General features: G+C 40.8%; 1 protein-coding gene across 1 annotated transcript in view; it reads left to right on the forward strand.

Moving 5' to 3' along the window:
* Positions 1-20,012, forward strand: part of KALRN (kalirin RhoGEF kinase) — a 635,807-nt gene that overhangs the window by 214,826 nt on the left and 400,969 nt on the right. The window contains exon 7 of the mRNA XM_037734035.1: positions 16,667-16,858. Coding sequence (XP_037589963.1) covers positions 16,667-16,858 — 192 coding nt within the window. The remainder of the gene's footprint in view (positions 1-16,666; positions 16,859-20,012) is intronic.

Raw genomic sequence — 20,012 nt, forward strand, 5'->3', positions numbered from 1 at the left:
AAAAACAGTTCTTAATAGCCGAAACTTCTACTTTAAAATAAGAGCACTGGAAAAATGAGAGCAAACTAAACCTAAAGTAAGCATAAGAAAGGAAATAATAAATATTAGAGTGGAAATTAACTAGAGAGTAGGAAAACAATAGAGAAATTTAATGAAACCAAAAGCTGGTTTGTTGAAAAGGTCAACAAATCTGACAAACCTTTAGGAGAACAACCAAGGAAAAAAATTACTAGACTCAGAAATGAAAGAGAGAATATTATTACTTACCTTATAGAAATAGAAAGTGTTATAAAGAAATGTTATAAATAATTGTAAGCCAATAAATTAGCTAATAGATGAAATAAAATAGAGAAATTCATAGAAAGATAGTAGTAAATGATACTGATTCAAGAAATAGATAATCTGAATAGACCTATAGCAAGTGAGGAGACTGAATTAGTAAGCAAAGAAATATTCTCAAAGAAAAGCCCAGGCCCAGATGACTTCATCACTGAATTCTATCAAGCATTTAAAGAAGAATTAATCCTAATTTTTTGTAAGCTTTTATTAAAAAAAAAAAAAAGGAAGATGAGGGAACATCATAACAGTTTAAGAGGCCAGTATTACCCCGATACCAAAACCAGATAAATCTATCACGCAAGAAAACTATAGACCAATATCTCTTATAAATATAGATGCAAAAATTTCCAACAAAATGCTATCAAACCAAATCCAATTAGCCAGACATTTTGGTGCTCATATGTCATGCCAGCTTCTTGGGAGGCTGAGGTGAGAGAGTTGCTTGACTCCAGGCGTTTTAAGACTGCAGTGAGTTATGATCGTGTCATTGCACTCCAGCCTGGCGACAGAGCAAGACCCCATCTCTAAAACAAACAAAACTAAAGATCCAGCAACCTTTAGAAAGAATTACACACCATGACCAAGTGGGAGTTATCCCAGAATTGTGAGCTTGTTTTAACTTCAGTAGGAAAAAAACAAAAATGTGATCATCTCAACAGACTGAGAAAAAGGATTTGACAAAATCCAACACCTATTTATAATAAAAACACTCATCAAACTAGGAATAGCAGATAATTTCCTCAACCTGATAAAAGGCATCTACAAAAATTCATAGCTAATGTTATACTTAATAGCAAAAGACTGGATTCTTCCCCTCTAAGATCAGTAACAAGACAAGGACGCTCTTGCCACTTCCATTCAATATTGGAGGGTCTATTCAGGGCAATTTTTCAGGAAAAAGAAATAAAAGTCATCCAGATTGGAAAGAAAGAAGTAAAACTGTATTTTCAGATGACATAATTATGTATATGAAAAATCCCAAGGCATTCAGTAAAAAACTATTAGAACTAGTAAATAAGTTCAGCAAGGTTACAGGATGCAAAATCAATAAACAAAAATAAATTGTATTTCCATGCACTTAAAATGAAGAATTTGAAAATTGAATTAAGAAAACAATTCCATTTACAATAGCATAAAAAGAATACAATGCTTAGGAATAAATTTAATGAAAAAAGCATTAAACTTAAACTCTGAAAACTATAAAGCATTGTTGAAAGAAATGAAAGATATAAATAAATGAAAAAATATCTCATGTTCATTGATTAGAAGACAATATTATTAGGATGGCAATACTCCTCAAATCTTTGATCTACAAATCCAGTATATCTCTATGAGAATCCCAACTGGATTCTTTGCAGAAGATGACAAACTGATTTTGAAATTCATGTGGAATTTCAGGAGATGCAGAATAGTTAAAATAATGTTTAAGGAGAACAAAGTTGGAAGACTCATACTATCCAATTTCAAAACTTAACACAAAGCAGCAGTAATTAAGACAGTGTGATACTGGCATAAGGATGTGATATGATCATATGATCAATGGAATGGAATTATGAGTTCATAAATATACCCATGTGTCTGTCTGTGACAAGAGTGCCAATATCATTTAATGGAGAAAGGATTGTCTTTTCAAAAAATGGTGCTGGGACAACTTGATAGTCATATGCAAAAGAATGATGCTGGACTCTTCCCTTACACAAAATTAAAAATGGATAAGTTGGACATCATCAAAATAAAAAAATTTTGTACATCAAAAATGGCAGTCAAGAAATGAAAAGACAAACTGCAAAATGGGAGAAAATATTTGCAAATCATTTATCTGATAAGGGAGTTGTATCTTCAATCTATAAAGAACTCTTACAACCTAATAATAAAAAGACAACTCAATTAAAAATGTGCAAAGGATTTGAAGACATTTCTTCAATAATATATACAAATGGCCAGTAAGCACACAAAAAGATGCTTGACATAATTAGTCATCAGGGAAGTGTAAATCAAAACCACAATGAGATGCTACTTCTTACCCCTAGAATGCACTAGAATGGCTATAATCAAAAACTCTGGCCAGGTGTGGTGGCTCATGCCTGTAATCCCAGCACTTTGGGAGGCCTCGACAGGTGGATCACCAGAGGTCAGGAATCCGAGACCAGCCTGGCCAACATGGCGAAACCTGGTCTCTACTATAAATACATGAAAAACTAGCTGGGCATGGTGGCTCATGCCTGTAGTCCCAGCTACTGGGGAGACTGAAGCAGGAAAATTGCTTAAACCCAAGAGGCAGAGATTGCAGTGAGCTGAGATTGCACTATTCTGCACTTCAGCCTGGGCAACAGAGCAAGACTCCATCTCACTGAAACAACCAACCAAAATACATACACACACACGCACACACACTGATAATAACAAATGTTAGCAAGGATGTGGAGAAGTCAGAATGCTCATACATGCCTGCAGGAATGTAAAATGGTATAACTACTTTGGAATATAGTCTGACAGTTCCTCAAATAGTTAAACATAGAGTTGCTGTATGACCTAGTAATTCAACTCTTCTGTATATACTCAAGAGCTGTGAAAACATATGTCTACATAAAATGTCCATATATTATACACAAATGTTTGCCACAACATTATTTATAATAACCAAAAGGCGGAAACTACCCAACTTTCTGTCAACTGATGAATGAATAGAAAAAAAATGTGGTATCTTCATATAATGGAATATTTATTTGGCTATAAAATAAAATACATGGATGTACCTTGAAAACATTTTGCTAAGTGAAAGAAACCAGTAACCAAATAACACCTGTTATTTGGTTTCATTTATTTGAAAAGTCCAGAATAGGCAGACCTTTAGAGACAGAAAGTAGATTAGTTGTTGCTTAGAGTTAGAATGGAAGGGGTATAAGAGAGTTATATCTAATAGGTACAGAGTATTTTTTTTTGAGTCATTGGAAATGTTCTAAAATTGATCATGGTGTTGGTTGTACATATCTATATACTAAATGCTAATATACTAAAAACCATTGAATTATACACTTTATATTTTATCTTATTTTTTTGAAATGGAGTTTTACTCTTGTTGCTCAGACTAGAGTGCAGTCAGGTGATCTTGGCTCACTGCAACCTCTGCCTTCCAGATTCAAGCGATTCTTATGCCTCAGCCTCCCAGGTAGCTGGGATTACAGGTGCCTGCCACCACACCTGGCTAATTTTTGTATTTTTAGTAGAAACAGGGTTTCACCATGTGGGCCAGGCTGGTCTTGAACTCCTGACCTCAGGTGATCGACCCGCATTGGCCTCCCAAAGTGCTGGGATTCAGGTGTGAGCCACCACACCTGGCCTGAATTATACACTTTAAATAGACAAATTGTGTGGTATGTTGGAAAAAAAGAAAAATAGACAACTGAAGAGTGAATGTTTTATAAAACACTCAAGGAAGTAGGTTTTTACTTGCTTGAAGATACAACCTTCCTAAACATTAAAGGGAATGGCCATGACAGAGTGTGAACATCAACTCTGGTGGTGTTAGGGAAGCTGAAGTAGGAAGATCTGTGTGTACCACTTGGTATTCACGTATTTGTACATTCAACAAACTTTTGCTATCTGTGCTTTTTACTAAACACTGAGAACGGAAAGATTCATAGACACAAAGCTATCTTCAAGGAGCTTGAAATTTAGTCATTCCAAAATTCATGTATCTAAAGCAAAGAGAATTTTGCCTACTAAACTCCTAAGGGCAGAGCTTTATCTGTCTCATTCACAGCTGTATCTGCAGGAACTATAACAATGCCTGGTACCTAGTAGGTTCCTAAATGAATACTTGTTGAGTGAATGATGATGTTAAGCATATCACAGCATCTGTTACCAACCCTGAAGATTGTTTGAGCATTAAAGATGCAGAACTAGGAAGGTAGGGCCTTTATTTTTGAGGGAGCCCAATAAGGCATGGATCCAGCAGAAGCTGAACAACCGCCAATTAGAAGGTGAATGAGAGCACTGATTTTCATCAGGGGTGGACATGCTTACATGTCCCCAGGTGACACATACTAACATCCAGGAACTACCAGACTGCATGATCTTTCAAGTTCCACTGATCCCAAACATCTTTGCTTTTGGGATTCTCATCCTAAAGGCAGAAGCAAAGCCACTAAAAAGCAAAGCCACTCAAAAGCAAACCCCATCCCCTGACAAAAATAACATCCAGTGGTTGCTGTTAACCCTGGGCTTCCTAAGGTTCCTTTACGGAACTTGTGATTGCAAAGTATTGCATGTATCCCCAGCAAGACCTATTCTTATCAATCAAGTTGAACAGGATACAGAGTTTGTATCTCACAGACAGCCTGGGTGAAATTTCCCTTTCCTTCTGACTCAGTAGGAGCATTAGGCTTTATGTTCTGATCTTCTCAGGATTAATTTATGACCCTTGCTCTTGGCACCATTGTCAGCATTAAACTAGACCCAAAGGAGAGAGGGATGTGCTTTGAACTCAGCTCTGGTGAAGCTAGTGCATGTCTCTAAGGCAGCAGTTGTGCACTCTGACTGCCCACTAGAGTCACCTGGGAAGATTTTTAAAAATGCTGAAAATATCACCTATGGGTTTCACTCTAGATTCTGATTTAACTGTACTGTAGTGACTCAGGAAATCTGTACCAGGTTGAGGACCAGGTTGAAAATCACTACTGGTCCAGGATGAAGGAAATAAGCTGATTGACATTAGCCCTGAGGTCAAACTCTAAAGTTACCAAATAATTAGCCTGTGGACTTGGAAGGTATCAGTTCATTTTTGTTGCTGTAAGAGAATACCTGAGTCTGTGCAATTAATAAACAAAAGAGGTTTATCTGGGTTACAGTTCTACAGGTCATACCAGAAGCATGGTGCCAGCATCTGCTTCTGGTGAGGGCTTTAGATTTCTTCTACTTACAAAGGAAGATGCAGGACGCTAGCATGTAGAGGTCACATGGCATGAGAGAAGACAGGGTCTGGCTCTGTCTCCCAGGCTGGCATACAGTGGCAGGATCATGGCTCACTACAGCCTCCACCTCCAGGGCTCAAGCAATCCTCCTGCCTCAGCCTCTCGAGTAGCTGGGACTACAGGTATGTGCCACCATGCTGGCTAATTTTTTAATTTTTGTAGATGCAGGGTCTTGCTATGTTATCCAGGCTGGTCTCAAACTCCTGGCCTGAAGTAATCCACCTTGGCCTCCCAAAGTGTTGGAATTACAGGTGTGAGCCACCACACCCAGCCCAGGTTATTTTAACCACCAGCTTTTGTGGGAATGAATAGAGTGAGAACACACTAATTACCTTGAAGAGGAACCATTCATAAGGGATCTGTCCCTCTGACCCAAACAAGTCCCACTAGGCCCTACCTCCAACATTGGGTATCAAATTTCAACATGAGGTTTGGAGAGTCAAGTATCTAAACTTTAGCAGAAGATGCAGATATTTCTCCAATGTCAAGAGTCTTCAAAGAGAAAGCGTGCCTGTCTTTTACTCCCTACTCCTTATTCCCCACCCCAGCCTTTCTAGACACCCTATTTGCTTTTACCCACCATCTCTAATCAGCCATATTTGGAGATTCGTTCCTATTCAAACAGGAAACACAGGGAAGCCCCTTGGCTTAGGCAGTCTTCTCAGTATTGCAATAATGCACACATGACCTGGGTCCCTTCTGCCAGGCTCCTCTGAGATGACCAGCAGGGCTTGCCTGATGACTCAGATTTCTGACTCATGGTTGGCCCTGCCTGGCTTAACCATCTATCTTGATTACTTATCCCCTTCAGGCCCCAGATTTCCCTCCTTTCCTCTCTCACTCCTGGTTCTCTACCCACAATCCTGGGACCTTCTCTTTATGGCTTCTATCCACTGCTCTCGGAGGTCCTTTGTCAGCATGTTCCTTAACCCTGGCTATTTTCTGTGTCCTCTTGGTGTTTGCCCCTGAGCCCTTTTGCTCAGTTGACCCGCCACTTATACACACTCATCTATGGCCACTACCTGCTCTCTGTCAGGTCTACAGTTGCCAAGCAGTTAATTTGTCTGAAATTCAGCCCAATCTGACTTATTCCTTTCTTTGAAGTGTCCTGCAGGTGAATGGAAGGCATGAAATGGTCCATGAAACCTGGTATGTCAGATGAGATATGTACATGAAAAGTCTTGAACTGTAAAGCAGAACACAAATATGAAGTGTCGATAATAAGCAGTGACAACGCCATGTGGGGACAGTGTGGTAGCCAGCCAGGAGTACCAGACGAAGGACAGAGACTGATTGCAGACATTATAGGCGAGATGTTTGCAAGTCAGGAAACTGAAAAGGTGCAAGAGGTCAGGACCAGGTGGGCAGATGGGAAGGGACCAGTACAAAAAGCAGAAGTCACAGTTCCTTACACAGTCAGAGGTACGGAAATGAGGAAAAGCTAAAGGATTTTCTTTCTCAAGTCCTTTCAGCTCTACTTTCAAAATATATCCAGAATCTGGCTTCTTATTGCCACCTCTATGGCTACCCCCTTGATCTAAGCTGACATCAGCTCCTGCCTGGACTGCTACAGTACCTCCTACCCAGTCTCTCTCCCTCCACCTTTGCTCCCCAGCAGTCCATTCTCAACCCACGGCCTGAGTGATCCTGCCTAAAGGTGAGGTCCATTACATCGTGTCACTCCTCGGCTTAAAATGCCTTAATGTCATCCTGTTCTTTGCACAATGAAAGCCAAAGTCCCTTCCCTTGGCTTACCAGGCTCCAATAGACTGAACCCCACTTACCTTTCACATCTCAGCCTCTACAAATTATTCATTTGTTCTGGTCATCCTGGGATTCTTGCTGTTTCTTAACCCACCAAAGACATTCCTGCCTCTTGGCCTTTGCCCCTGCTGCTCCTCTTCCTGCAGATAGCCACATGGCTCACCCTCTTGCTTCATTCAGGGCCAACCTCAGGTGTCACCCTGCTCTGGCTTCTCTTACGTAGCTCTCTCCAATCTCTTCATGCACTGTCTCTTTCCCAGGCACACTGAAATAAACATATAGTAAATATTTATTAATTTATTGTCTGACTCTTCTACTAAAAGATAAGCTCTGAGAGCATAGGAATTTTGTCTGTCTTATACCTTACTTGCACAATGTCTTGCGTTGTTGAATTAATGAATGGATGAATAAACATATAGGATGACATATTTAAGACTTCAGCTGTAAGGCGAGATATTGATGAAAGCAAAGTGTAGCCTTAATTCTGAACTTTCTGGCGGTTCTGTGGAGACAATGACCTGTTCCTCAGGGCAGCTGGCCTGGGGTTTACAGGTAGAGATGATTGCTCCAAGTGAGGAGGGGGCAAGAGAGGTTGACCTATCAGACCCCTGCCCATTCTGGAGCTAGACTATTCTGGAAAATCCAAGAGCAAGTCGAGGGCCCAATGGGAAAGCTTCAGAGATGAAAACATGCTTATTGAGTTCTCTCTCCAGTGGCCCTTTTTCTCTGGGCTGTAATTTTTAGATCTTCAGTAGAAATTTCTCATCGTCTTCCCTCAAGGGAGAGGGAAGTGCCTCAGCTGTTGCATTTATAGCAAGGTAAAACAGCTGGGGCAGTAGGTGCTAACTGTAGCTCTGCACTTCCTTATTAGTAGTGTGATCCTAGGCAGGTTATTTAAATTTCTCAGAACCTTACCACCTCATCTGTAAATAGAGGATAATGATAGTGCCTTTGTCAGGGATGGCGTAAGGGTGAAATGTGTTTGTGCGTTTTAGGCACAACATTTGGTGTGATGTTATGTTTGCAAATAAATGTTCAGCTATTGTTAAGATCAGGAGTGCTATAAGAAATAGTTCTTGTTCACGGGAAGCTCCTCAAAGTTCCTAACTGGAGCTTCTCAAACATTAATGCATACCTATCACCTGGGACAATTTTGTTAAAATGCAGATTCTGATTCAAGAAGCTGGAGAAGGGCCGGAAATACTGTATTTCTAACCAGCTCCTAGGTGAAGCTGGTGTCACAAATCAAGCTCTGAGTAGTCAGGCCCTGTTTTAAAAAAGGAGGGGGTGGTTTGGGGATAAAATGCTGATAAATTTCCCGGAAGTCTTAGAGGCTCTAATTTCAACCTTAAAGGTAGCCTAAAATTACTACATCCTAACCAAGAAAAGCTGCATTTTTCCCCTAATCACTTGCCTCACTGGTGCCCCTGAATTTGATTCCAGCTGTACCCACCCTTCCCTACCATTTAAATTTTGCAACGATGCTTCATACATAAAAATTTACCCTGCCCAAGGAGGTTTACTCAGGGCTAAGAAAGGAGAGAGAGAGGAGCTTCTTTTTTTCTTAAACCTGTTCCTAGGTTTCCTGTGGCCTTTGGACATATGGCCAGGTGCTTGTTTTCATGGCTGCTTAATGATTTGTAAAGCAATTGCTGGAGGAAACATTGCTAAGGCAAGCCAGGCCAGAGGGACAGGACTCATGAGCCAATGTTATCTTTGCTGAGCACCGGGCCTATTCCTGTTCCTTTTCTCTCTCCATCCGGCAGTGACAGATGGCTTCCACATGGTTTGACCTACTGTTTGGCCAGACCTGATCTGATAGTCATCAATCAGCTGCCCCATTTGGCCCCCCAGAGGGCACCCTGTGGGTCATGGGAGGCAGAAGTTGGAGGTTTCCTTTAGAGCTCATCACATCTCCTAGCTATTGTAGTATAGTTTCAAGCATGCACAGTTCTTATTCCAGATGTTACTATCCCAGTATCCATATGTTTTGAGGTGGGATCAGCAGGTTTACATGGTAATGCTAAACTAATTAATCATAAACTAATGATTTAACAGCTTTAGGACCCAAAGTGAGTTTGATACTGGCAAAGATGTAAGTAATACATATGGTGTTATTAAGCTGGAGAAAGGAAGTGAGGCTGAGCTTTTTCCATTGCTTTGACCCAATCTTTATTTTCTTACTGATCCTGAGTGTTACTCACAAGGTCTCTGAAAACTGTATGAGAGAATCTCCAAATACTATTCTTCAGCACTTTCTTTCAGATTGACAAAATAAAAACTTAAGTTAATATAAGCTGCAGGGCACTAGAAAAAGGTAGCAATAAGCGGAGGGGCCATGTAGAGAGGAAATCAAGATGCTGGGGTTCTAGTCTCATTCTTCCTCTTTCTTTGAACATATTGCTTGACTGATATCATGCACATTAGGTAGATACAAGCAATGGCTGTGTTCCTTTATTTCCTAACTATAAAGTGAGATTGTTACATGAACTTGGCTTCTAAAAACTTTAAATAAAGTGATTTTATATTCTTTTCCTTAGAAAAGCAGTTTTGGTCATTAGAACCTACTTATTCTACTATATGTAAATTGTATTTCACTTAAAAGATGTGTATTTTTTTGCTGAAGTCAAAAGAGATGGGGAAATTTGAGTAATTTCAGCTTTGATGGAGTGCAACCCAGCTAAATGCATTAAAGATATATTAAAATTTTTTTTAAATTAAAATTAAAAATACTAAATGCCTGTAATCCCAGCAATTTTGGAGGCTGAGGAGAGAGGATTGCTTGAGCCCAAGAGTTAGCGTTCAACCTGGTTAGCATAGCTAGACTCCATCCATAAGAAAAAGTAAATTTAAAAAACCAAATCTGTTAAAGTTAAAAATACCAGTAAACTCCTAGCATTATTTATAGTGAGGAAGAAAGAAACTAGAAACAACAACCTGCCTGAATAAAAAGAGTGAGTTGATAAAAGTAGGAGTTTGAACATAAATTCCCTAACTCCATCAGGTGTTTTGACATCTGATATTTTGATTATTAACTTCAACGGGGAGGGAGAGTCTCTTCTATATAGTTTTAATAACCTGTTTCTCCCTGATTATATTATATATAAATTATATATATATAACATATATATATACCAAAATTATTTTTTAATGCTTCTATATATAAGAGAATAGAGATAAGAAAAAGATCGTGCAGAAAAATTCCCGCCATCATGTATAACTGGTACAAAATAAGCATTCAGGCCAGGCATGGTGTCTGATACCTATAATGCCAGCACTTTGGGAGGCAGAGGTGGGCGAATCACTTGAGGTCAGGAGTTTGAATCCAGCCTGGCCAACATGGCAAAACCGTCTCTACCAAAAATACAAAGATTAGCTGGGCGCAGTGGCATGTACCTGTAATCCCAGCTACTCGGGAGGTTGAGGCAGGAGAATTGCTTGAACCTGGGAGGTGGAGGTTGCAGTGGGCCAAGATCATGCTACTGCACTCCAGCCTGGGTGACAGAGTGAGACTCCATCTCAAAAAAAAAAAAAAAAAAAAAAAAAAAAAAAAAAAAAAAAAAAAAAAAAAAAAGGCATTCAATAACTGGTAGCATTTGGATGTGCTTCCTTGGCATGTGTAATGTTTTCTCAGTTGAGGCAATACTGTTTATATTTTGTATTAGCTTTTTGGTTGAGCTTTTGATTTTCATTTGACCTGAATGATTTTGCTGAGTACCTTGGCTCTCAGCTGGTTGTTTGCCTGGCGTCCCTCCCTTGGCTTTGGATTTGGAGAATCAAGGTCTCAAGAGCTTGTTGAGAGGACTGAGCCCCTTTAGGAAAAGTGTCTCCTAAGTGGCGGTTATACCTTGCCTCCTCTGATGATCTGACAGGCAGATCACATCTTTCATTTTCATAATAATGATTAAAAAGTTGTAGCCTCATTAATTGGAAAGGAATTGAGAACCTTGTGCTCAGGACTTGTTCCTTGCAGAGATGAAACAGCTCTTTGATGAGCTCCCTCTGCCTCTCTCGAGCTGAAGACAAGTCACATTGCCCGTGGACCACAAAGTGAAGAACCCCAACACTCAGCATGGGGAGGAGGCTTCTTTCACCTTTTGTAATGCAGTTCCTGATAAGGAGAAGGATCTGTTTCCTTGTATGAGGACAAGATGGCCCCACTTCTGAGTGCTCTGGATGTGACTAACACATGCCAAGGTGGTGGAGGCACTCTAAGAAGACTATCTCAGGAGACAAAGATCCAATTTTTCCAACTTAAGGTATGGAAGGACATTGTATTGAAAGAGCATGGCTCAGAAAGCACCTTATTGGCTGATTCTGAATCCTCCGATCTCTCTGGGTTGAGGAAAAACTCATAGACAATTCTGGGCTCCAGGCTTTTAACTTCTAGGGGAAAAATGTCTGCAGCAGAGGGTCTGTGGCATGTAGGGCATAGCCTGGTAAGTGGCTAGGGCAGCATTAACAGCTATAGTAAGGAATAGTAGAAACCTTGTATTGTGTTCTCTGTGAAAGACAGTGAGACTTTGCTTATTTTGCCTCTTGTTAGAATTGTTGATAGATTTTCTTTTTTTTACTAATACATTATTTGGTATGCACTTCACTTGGGGGCTTAATGCCAATCTCCTGGAGCTGAATGAGGGAAAAGATAAGACATTCTTTACACTGTTGGTTCTGTGCCAGGCAACTGGTTGGATGCTTTATGTTATCTCATGTAATCCACAGAGAGAGTGTCTAATTCAGAGTGGGGCCTGTGACCACAGGAGTGTAAAGTTCACCTCTGCTTTTAGGAGTGAAGTGAATGGGATTCAGATAATACCCTCTCTTGGCAATGATCTTCTCTAATAATCAGCCCCTGACACATAGCTTAAGGTTACCAAAATGATAACTTGCATCAACTGATTATTTCTAGAATAACTAGTATCTCTCTCAGTATACCACATAAGAAATCACAAAGGAAAATTTAGCTAAGGTTTTCAATGGAAAGCTATCATTATCTTGTTTTTCTAGCCATTAGGCATAAGCCAGGAATCAGGTTGGAAGTAGGAGCCCTTTGGGCAGGCCTGAAAACTTTGATCAAGATTCTTTGATCAAGCAGTTTTTCACGACAATGACTCTGCTCCATTGATTTCAGTTAATCACAGCAGGGTACAAGGCCTCAGAAGAAGGGGCTCTCCATCCTGTGATCTCTAGTTAATGACTGCAGAAATGAAAAAATGAAAGAATTTTGTGGGTAACAAAAGTGAGGGTAGGGTGTCAATATACATGGGTTTTGAGTTACAAAGATTTTGTTGGAATTTAGTTACTTTTCCTATTTATGACCAAAATGATGGGAGGAGAGGCTTTGGCGGCGGGGAGGTAAGATGAGGTAGATGATGCAACAGACCGTGCTGCAGGTACATTGCCTCCTGCAGGGTAGATTGTGTTTATACCTGGGCTGTGCCATACTTTGGATAATGATAATAATTTAATAACAACAGACTGCATATATATGGGGGGTTTAAGTTTAATAAATCAGTTTTGAGGTAAGAATTTGAGAAGATACTTATCAAGCTAGAATTATTGGTCAAGTTATTACCTTCTGGCCAGGGAAGCTGGCTAGTCTAGGCATCTCAGCTGAGGGGAAGGGGCTAAAGAGGAGTGGGGAGAAGGGCCTCTGGCTCTTGGTCACCTGGAAGCTGAAGGACTCAGGGGGGCCAGCTCCAGCCTTGGTACTCAACCTTCTGGGCAGTGAGCAAAGCCAGCATGAGGTGCTGAGACATGGACAGCAGGCCTGGGCTACATATACCTCTGAAGTAGGCAGCACTATGCTCCTGGTCTCCTGGAACTGATACTACTTACTCAGAAATGGAATGTCTGAGATCATTAGGTCAAATCTGATACAGATGAGGAAACTGAGGCACAGAGAACTCAAGTGACATCTTAAATGAGTGCCAGAGCTAGGACCAAATTCATGGCTCTTGATTCCTGGCCCCATGATTTTAATGCCCTTGACTGACAGGCAGCTCTGCAAATGGAAGGGCATTGAAGGCTGGCAGGGAAGAATGGGAGAGCCAGGCAGATGGAAGAGAGTGGAGGGGGCAGCTGGTAGGAAATGGGAAGGCTGTAAAGAGCCAAAATATCCATTCTTCCTCTTGGCGGTTTCCCAAGGAGAAACATAACTTCCAAATGTTCCTAATAGGGACATAAACAGTCACCCAGAAGAACCACACAAATAGATTGACCAAAGGCCATGAAATGTCATTTATGCTTAATGAGTAAGCACTCCTATTTATTCAGACTCCTAATCCAGCTCTTCAGCCTCATTCTTTCCTCTTAAGTCATTGGAGACCTTCCTTGCCATTACTCCCTTTTTATTTGTTGTGTTACTGTCCTTGTACCCACAGACAACTGCAGTTTAGAATCTATCTGCCCATTTCTCTCAGGTTCTGGGGTAAAGGAGAAAAAGATGGTGAACTAGGGTGACGTGACTTGCCTGAAGTGTTCGATATTCTGAAAAGGGGCTATAGGGAAGAACAATGGGCAAATTCGTAAGTCGACATTATATTTATTCCTCTATTATGAGGGGTACTGCCTCTACTTCATTTGTGAGCCATAATTATTTGTTGGTTTTAGCAAGACATTTCTCTGCCTGCTGATAAGGAAACAAAAAAGGCATTTACTGTGCTAGTCTAGAATGTGAACTGTAAGCTGTGTTCTTTTTTTGTTTGTTTGTTTGTTTGCTTTTAGTTTTAATCTATGATCAGAGGCTTAAAGGTTGAAGGGGACCGTGGAGGACTGCTAGCCTCCCCACCCTCTTTCATGCAGGGAGCCTCTTCCCAACAGCCCTGCCAGTGGTTCAGATCCCTTCCCTCTGAATCCCCACAGGGAGTCACTTCTACCTCTGTGAAAGCACTTGCTTCATCCTGCCTTAAATTCCAGTTATTTGAGGACTTGTCTTAAGTCTCAGCTGTGAGCCACTGCAGGCAGGGGGTAGGTGGGCAGGAATCCTATCTAATTCCTCTTTGATCTCCTCAACACAGAGCCTGGCCCACTCTCCATAAATATTTGAATGAGTGACAAGGTGTTAAGAGTCTCCAGAGGCAGCCACAGTTGGACACCTCTAATAGCTAGAAAGTTCTTCCTAAAAGTAAGCAGAAATATGCCTCCCTGTGTGCCTTGGGAGGGAGGAGAATGTAACTGGCAATGATGACAAAGGGCTGGGTGTCCATAGGATATATGTGAGGACAGGGTAATGCCTTGCTCTTACTGCTTTTCTTGCATTCCATCTAGCCAAAGTATACAAGGCCTTTCTCTAGGACAGGAAAACCCAGAAACCTAGACAGACCTGGATAAGGGACAGGAGCATGGATTCCTGGATTTGAATCCAGTTTGGGAGAACAGCTCTATCAGATACTGTCAATGTTCCACCCATATGGCCTCAGCCTGCCCTGGGGGTCATCTGCAGGTGATCCTCATACAAACTGACAGCTTCCTGCATTTATCTGCAGTGATCACTCTCTGACCTCAGAAGTGTGCTTGGTCTGTTTGTGGATTTGGCTGGAAATGCCAGGAACTTACCCCAGGAAGGACCTTCAACCAAAGATCTATGGGACTTAGTGCATCAGAAACCCAGATTCCTCACCTCTCAGTGGGACAGCTCAGAGGTGTGTTTTATAGTTTTCCAAAAGGTCTCAACAGGGATTTGAACCCCAGTTGCTCATAGCACTTAACACTTCCATTATTCATTTCTCTCCCTTTCCTGTTTGACTTCCCCTCCCTTTCATTATGCTTCCTGGGACCATGCCCAAGTTAACTCTCTCCCCCAAATCTTTGTCTGAATGTCTGCTTTGAGGAGAACCCAAAGTAAGACAATGACAAGAGCAGGAGATTTGAGGGACTCCCCATACTATTCTTCCCATAGAAGATAAAACTGTATTTCTCTTGAACTTAAAAAAAAGAAGATAAAACTGTCAAAATCGGTGTGTGCTTTCCCCTCCCCCTTCTTTCCCTCTATTTCTAAGTGCAGAGTGGTTTTTCGGTCAGTTCTATAAATAGAGGTTAATTTTCAGTAGAATTTGTGTCCTAACTCAGAAAACAAGGCTGAGAATGAATCCAGCATCTTTAGAGGATAGTTATTTCCCATAACAAGAATCAGTAATATCCCAGTTCTGTTAGGAAAATGCGCTGTGTCAGAAAGGTCTCAGGCCAGACTAAAAAAAGAGATGACACATGGGGGTCATTAGACATCAGGATGGATTTGTGTAGAAGTTCTTCATTTAACCTTTTAAACTTCTGCAGAGACATTTTAAATTAAGAGAGACCCTATCAACCTGGTCCAGGTTTGGGATGGTGTGCTCAGAGGTCAAGGACAGCTAAGACAGGTGGGGACCATGAGGGAAGTGAGAGAGGAAAATAAAGAATCTTCATTAAAACTACTGAGTATTAATGAACTATAGCTGAGCTAGTACAACCTAGAGAAAATGTTGTTACTGAAGAATATGTATAACCATTTGAGAATATTTGTAACAAAGAATGAAGGTGCCTCCCTGCTCCTCCTTCATGCAGACATTGTGTGATTTGGAAAAGCTCCCTGTGGATGCCACATTACCTGATTGTTTTGACACCTTAGACAACTAACAGGAGACAGCAGTTAAAAATAGCCATAATTACTGCTGTCCTATGTTTGTGGGGTTTTTCTTTTGTCTTGTTCTTTCTTTTGCCTTGTTCCTTCCTGGAGTGTTTTTTGATGACCTAATAGGAAACAGCATACAAGTTCATGAATTTTTAATTAGCAAGCAAAGATGGAAATGAATGTAAACAAAACAAGTAAACAAAACACAAGATGACAGGAGACAATGGGCCAAGAGAGACCCTCCTCGATGCCTGTTAGGGTACCCACAGAGGCCTTTTGGGATCAGGTGAGGAAATCCTCCTAAATCAAGCAGGAATGAGAAGGGGCTTCACCGACCTTATTATTAGCCTGGAAAAGTGAGTGGCTTCAAATGCTGTCTTTATTTAAACTTTGTTTGATGACCAGTGCTTCAGCTCTTTTGGCAGGGCTGAAGGAGGTAGGAGGAAGGTGGGGACATCTTTGCTAGGTGATAGGAAGATGTGGAATTACCATGTCTCCTTTGCCCTCTTTGATGAGTACATCTGCCTTGTATGTAGGTGGCAATAATGCCCTGGGTACAGCCCTCTCCTGAGCAAGAGAGATGTCTCTGCTTTTGTTAGCTTGTGCCCTTATCTGAGCCATCACTTCCAAAGAGTGCTCTTGGGAGTTATATGCCATCCCCAGGAATGACCTCGTTTGATGGTTGTGAAGAATACATAAAGGTAGTCCATGTAAAGTGACTGCTTAAAGTGCATTAACAGTTGGCACAAAATCTATGCTGCTTCCCCACAATGAAAGGTCCCTGCTATCTACTGAAATTGAATTGTAGAAAAAGATTTCCCTTGGTCCAAAAACAAATACACTAATATAGCCTGTAACAGCCTCTCTCACTCAGACTTTTTGTTTTGGGTAGCTCCCTTCCCCAAATATGCACCCCACAAAAGTGCTCATTGTATGTCTTTTGAGCTTGCCCCACTGAGCATTCTCCTTTGCTTTCCAGAATGCCTATGTCAACATCAACCGCATCATGTCTGTGGCTTCCCGCCTCTCTGAGGCTGGCCATTATGCCTCACAACAAATCAAGCAGATCTCCACCCAGCTAGACCAGGAGTGGAAGAGCTTTGCTGCTGCCCTGGATGAACGCAGCACCATCCTCGCCATGTCTGCTGTGTTCCACCAGAAGGCTGAGCAGGTAAGGCCCAAAAACCCACAGCGGCTGCTATTGGTGGGAAGGGTTGGGCACAGGCAGGGGAAGGCTAGGTGGGGGCACACACGCTTTATAGAGAGCTCTGCCTGTCTTTTTGAGACACTGAAGACCCTGCTTAGTTGTTGCAACAGCAACCTATGTTCTATCACTTTCATGACTCCTGTGTGCACAAAGAAACACTGGTAAGCCTTGGCGACTTTGCTTGTCATACAAATAAGAGGGGACACAGAGTCTGTTTACATTTTGCTTGGTAGTGGTTGTGTGTGCATATGTGCATATGTTGACTGTCCACTTAGTGTGCATTCTCTGAACACAGATCAAAGGGGCGAATGTAAAATGATCATTGAGGTGCAGAGAGCAGGGGGACACTAATTTTACATCAAGCATTTCCTAGGGATAATAGTAATATAATAATAATATAATGGATCAAGATAATAATTACTTGTACTTACTAAGTGGCCAGGCATTGGCCAGTGACACTGCTAACCCATTTTACAAAGAGGAACACTGAAGCTCAGAGAGATTAAGTGACTGACCTGCCTAAGATCTCACCATGTGTTGGAGTCTATCTTGAACCAGCTCATAGAGAGAGAGTTAAATTTTCAGAAATTTTGTGAGCTGATTATCACATTTAGCCATTGCTTAATTATGTAGGTTTATAATTAAATATGTTATGTTAAAGGCAAAGTTAATAAATACTCAAAACTCATCATTTCCTGATTATTTTACCACATATTGTTATTACCTATGTTCTTGAGGTCATTTTTATGTATTTATTTTTTGCTGTGGTGGAAATACCATACAATTGTATGCTGTGTATGGATCATCTCTTCCCAACTCCATGTTGGTGATGTCACACTGGTAGCTTAAAACACACCATGGTAGGAGATTCGTATTATAGAAAGTATCAGATGCTACAAACCAGGGATTGGTTTATTGCTTTACTGTTGCCTAGAGTCTCGACAACATGAGGGAGAAAGTGTTTTAAAATGCAGACTGAACTTAAAAACGTACTCTGTGTATAGCTGTTACACTGTGAATAACACACAAAAATCAAGGAAATATTCTTCCAATATTAAAAAAACTGTTATTTGGTTCAGCAAAGAAGTTGCTGACATCCTGGATGAACAAGTGATATTCTGGCATATGTATTCAAGTGTTTTTCATTTTGTTTCATTCCTTAACATAGTGAATATATCAACCAGCATGTATGTCAGAACTATACATGTTTGTCAGTTGCAACTATAAGTCAAAAGCATCCAGTGAGAATCAATTGGCTACATTAAATATACAATACAGAGCATTGTATATGTTATTATTCTCTGTAAGTTGTGGGATATACATTCTTTATATCGGTAGAATTTGTAAATGCACTTACCTATGTATGTGTAATATATAGTCATAACACACATACGTATATGTGCTGGTTGTTAAACATTTTCTAACGCACCACTGCTAACATCACACAATCTGTGAGTAGATAGGCTTTCAGCTCAGGTGTGTTTAACACTAAGCCTGTGTTCTTAACCTCTACATTTCCTTCTTTGCATCACATTTGGCTAACATAGGCCAGGGAGAGTCAGACACCTGGTCACACGTTAAATCTCTCCCTCTGTTATCCTGTCTAGCATGGAAGGCAACACAGCATAATTAAGAGTCTAGACTTTAAGGCAAGACACATGGATTCTGATCCCAGTTCTACCATTCATTCACTCTTGGGCAAGTAATGACACCATTTTGAGCTTGTTTCCTCATCTGTAATGTGGAGCTAATCATAAATGGCACAGGGCTATGCTAAAGATACAGCATGAGAGATGGAACATGTAAGGTGCCTTGTGTGCTTACTAAACAGTGGATGTTCCTACTATGGGTATTTGCTCCACATGCTATCCTGGTATCTTTTTATTTCCTCCACTTGTGTCTGTTTCCACTTGAGAACTTTCCAAAGACTGACATAACGCTTATGTCAAGCATAACTGTATAATTTGAGAGGGATTTGGCCATATCTTTTTGTCGCTGTTGTTAAGGTTGATGGTGGTAGGGACTGTTAGGGACTGGTTCATTCTTAGGGCCATGAGAATATTGATGTTCAATCTCCTGTTCCCTCTTCAACCTTGTCACTTACATACTTTATTCTAGGTTTTTACAGGTTGGTTAAGGAAGACCCAATACTTCTCTCTTTGTCTCTCTGGCATTATCTCCTTGAGGTGAACATTTTGTGGGATATGCTACAGGACCCCTGTTAGAATATTGCAGGGAAATCGCAGGGCCTTGAAGGAGTGCTCCCCCATGATTGACACAAGAATGTCAAGTTGCTCCCAGGGTCATTTGTAAAGTATTTATTGGTGGAGCAAAGAAGCTTCTAAGATTTCATCATGTACATATTGTTTGATCTGATACTGGATGGCACCTGGCACTCTTCCAGAATTGCTAAGAAATGGCCTAATGTGTTACAAAACATACAGAATGAAAAGTCAACCATAACAATCAACAGGTCAGGGACTGAAAGCTGACAGTGACAACAAAACTAGAATGCAAGCAGTTGCAGTGCCAGAGCTGAGGAAACAGGAGAAGCGCACGTTTATGTCATGTTTCCTGACTTGGACTGGTTTGGATCAGAAGCAATTTTATTTGTATCTATTTTGTAATGCAATTTCCGCAGGTATTACTAGTCCTTCAGGGACACTCATAAACCATGCTTCTTTTTAACTGGGAAAAAAAAAAACTGACTCAAGGCTATTTTTTTTTCATGTGTTTATTTAGGCAGCTCATTATTGTCCTCATGTGGGCTGTTCTTGGCAATGGGATAAAAAGATATTTAGGCAATTAATTTAAATGGAGCTGTGCACCCAGGCAAGGGGAATCATAGACAGAACCATTCCAGACTGTTGGGTGAATCATTTGCATTTTAAAGGTGTGTTTTTCCACCCTATAAATCTGAGTGATTTCAGTTAGCTCACCTTTTGTTCATGAAGACCCATAGTCATCCATAGTTGTTAATTTTAATTTTTGAATAATTTGATGCCTGTCAAGATCTATGTCTACATATCCCTGGATGCAGTAGGTGTAGCACAGTCTTTCCCCCTAGGCTGCCTCTCTCGCTTCCATCCCTCAGAGGACTGACCCAACAGTGGGAGTC

This window comes from Cebus imitator, unplaced genomic scaffold (genome assembly GCF_001604975.1).
Source record: "Cebus imitator isolate Cc_AM_T3 unplaced genomic scaffold, Cebus_imitator-1.0 Scaffold568, whole genome shotgun sequence".
Classification (NCBI taxonomy): domain Eukaryota; kingdom Metazoa; phylum Chordata; class Mammalia; order Primates; family Cebidae; genus Cebus; species Cebus imitator.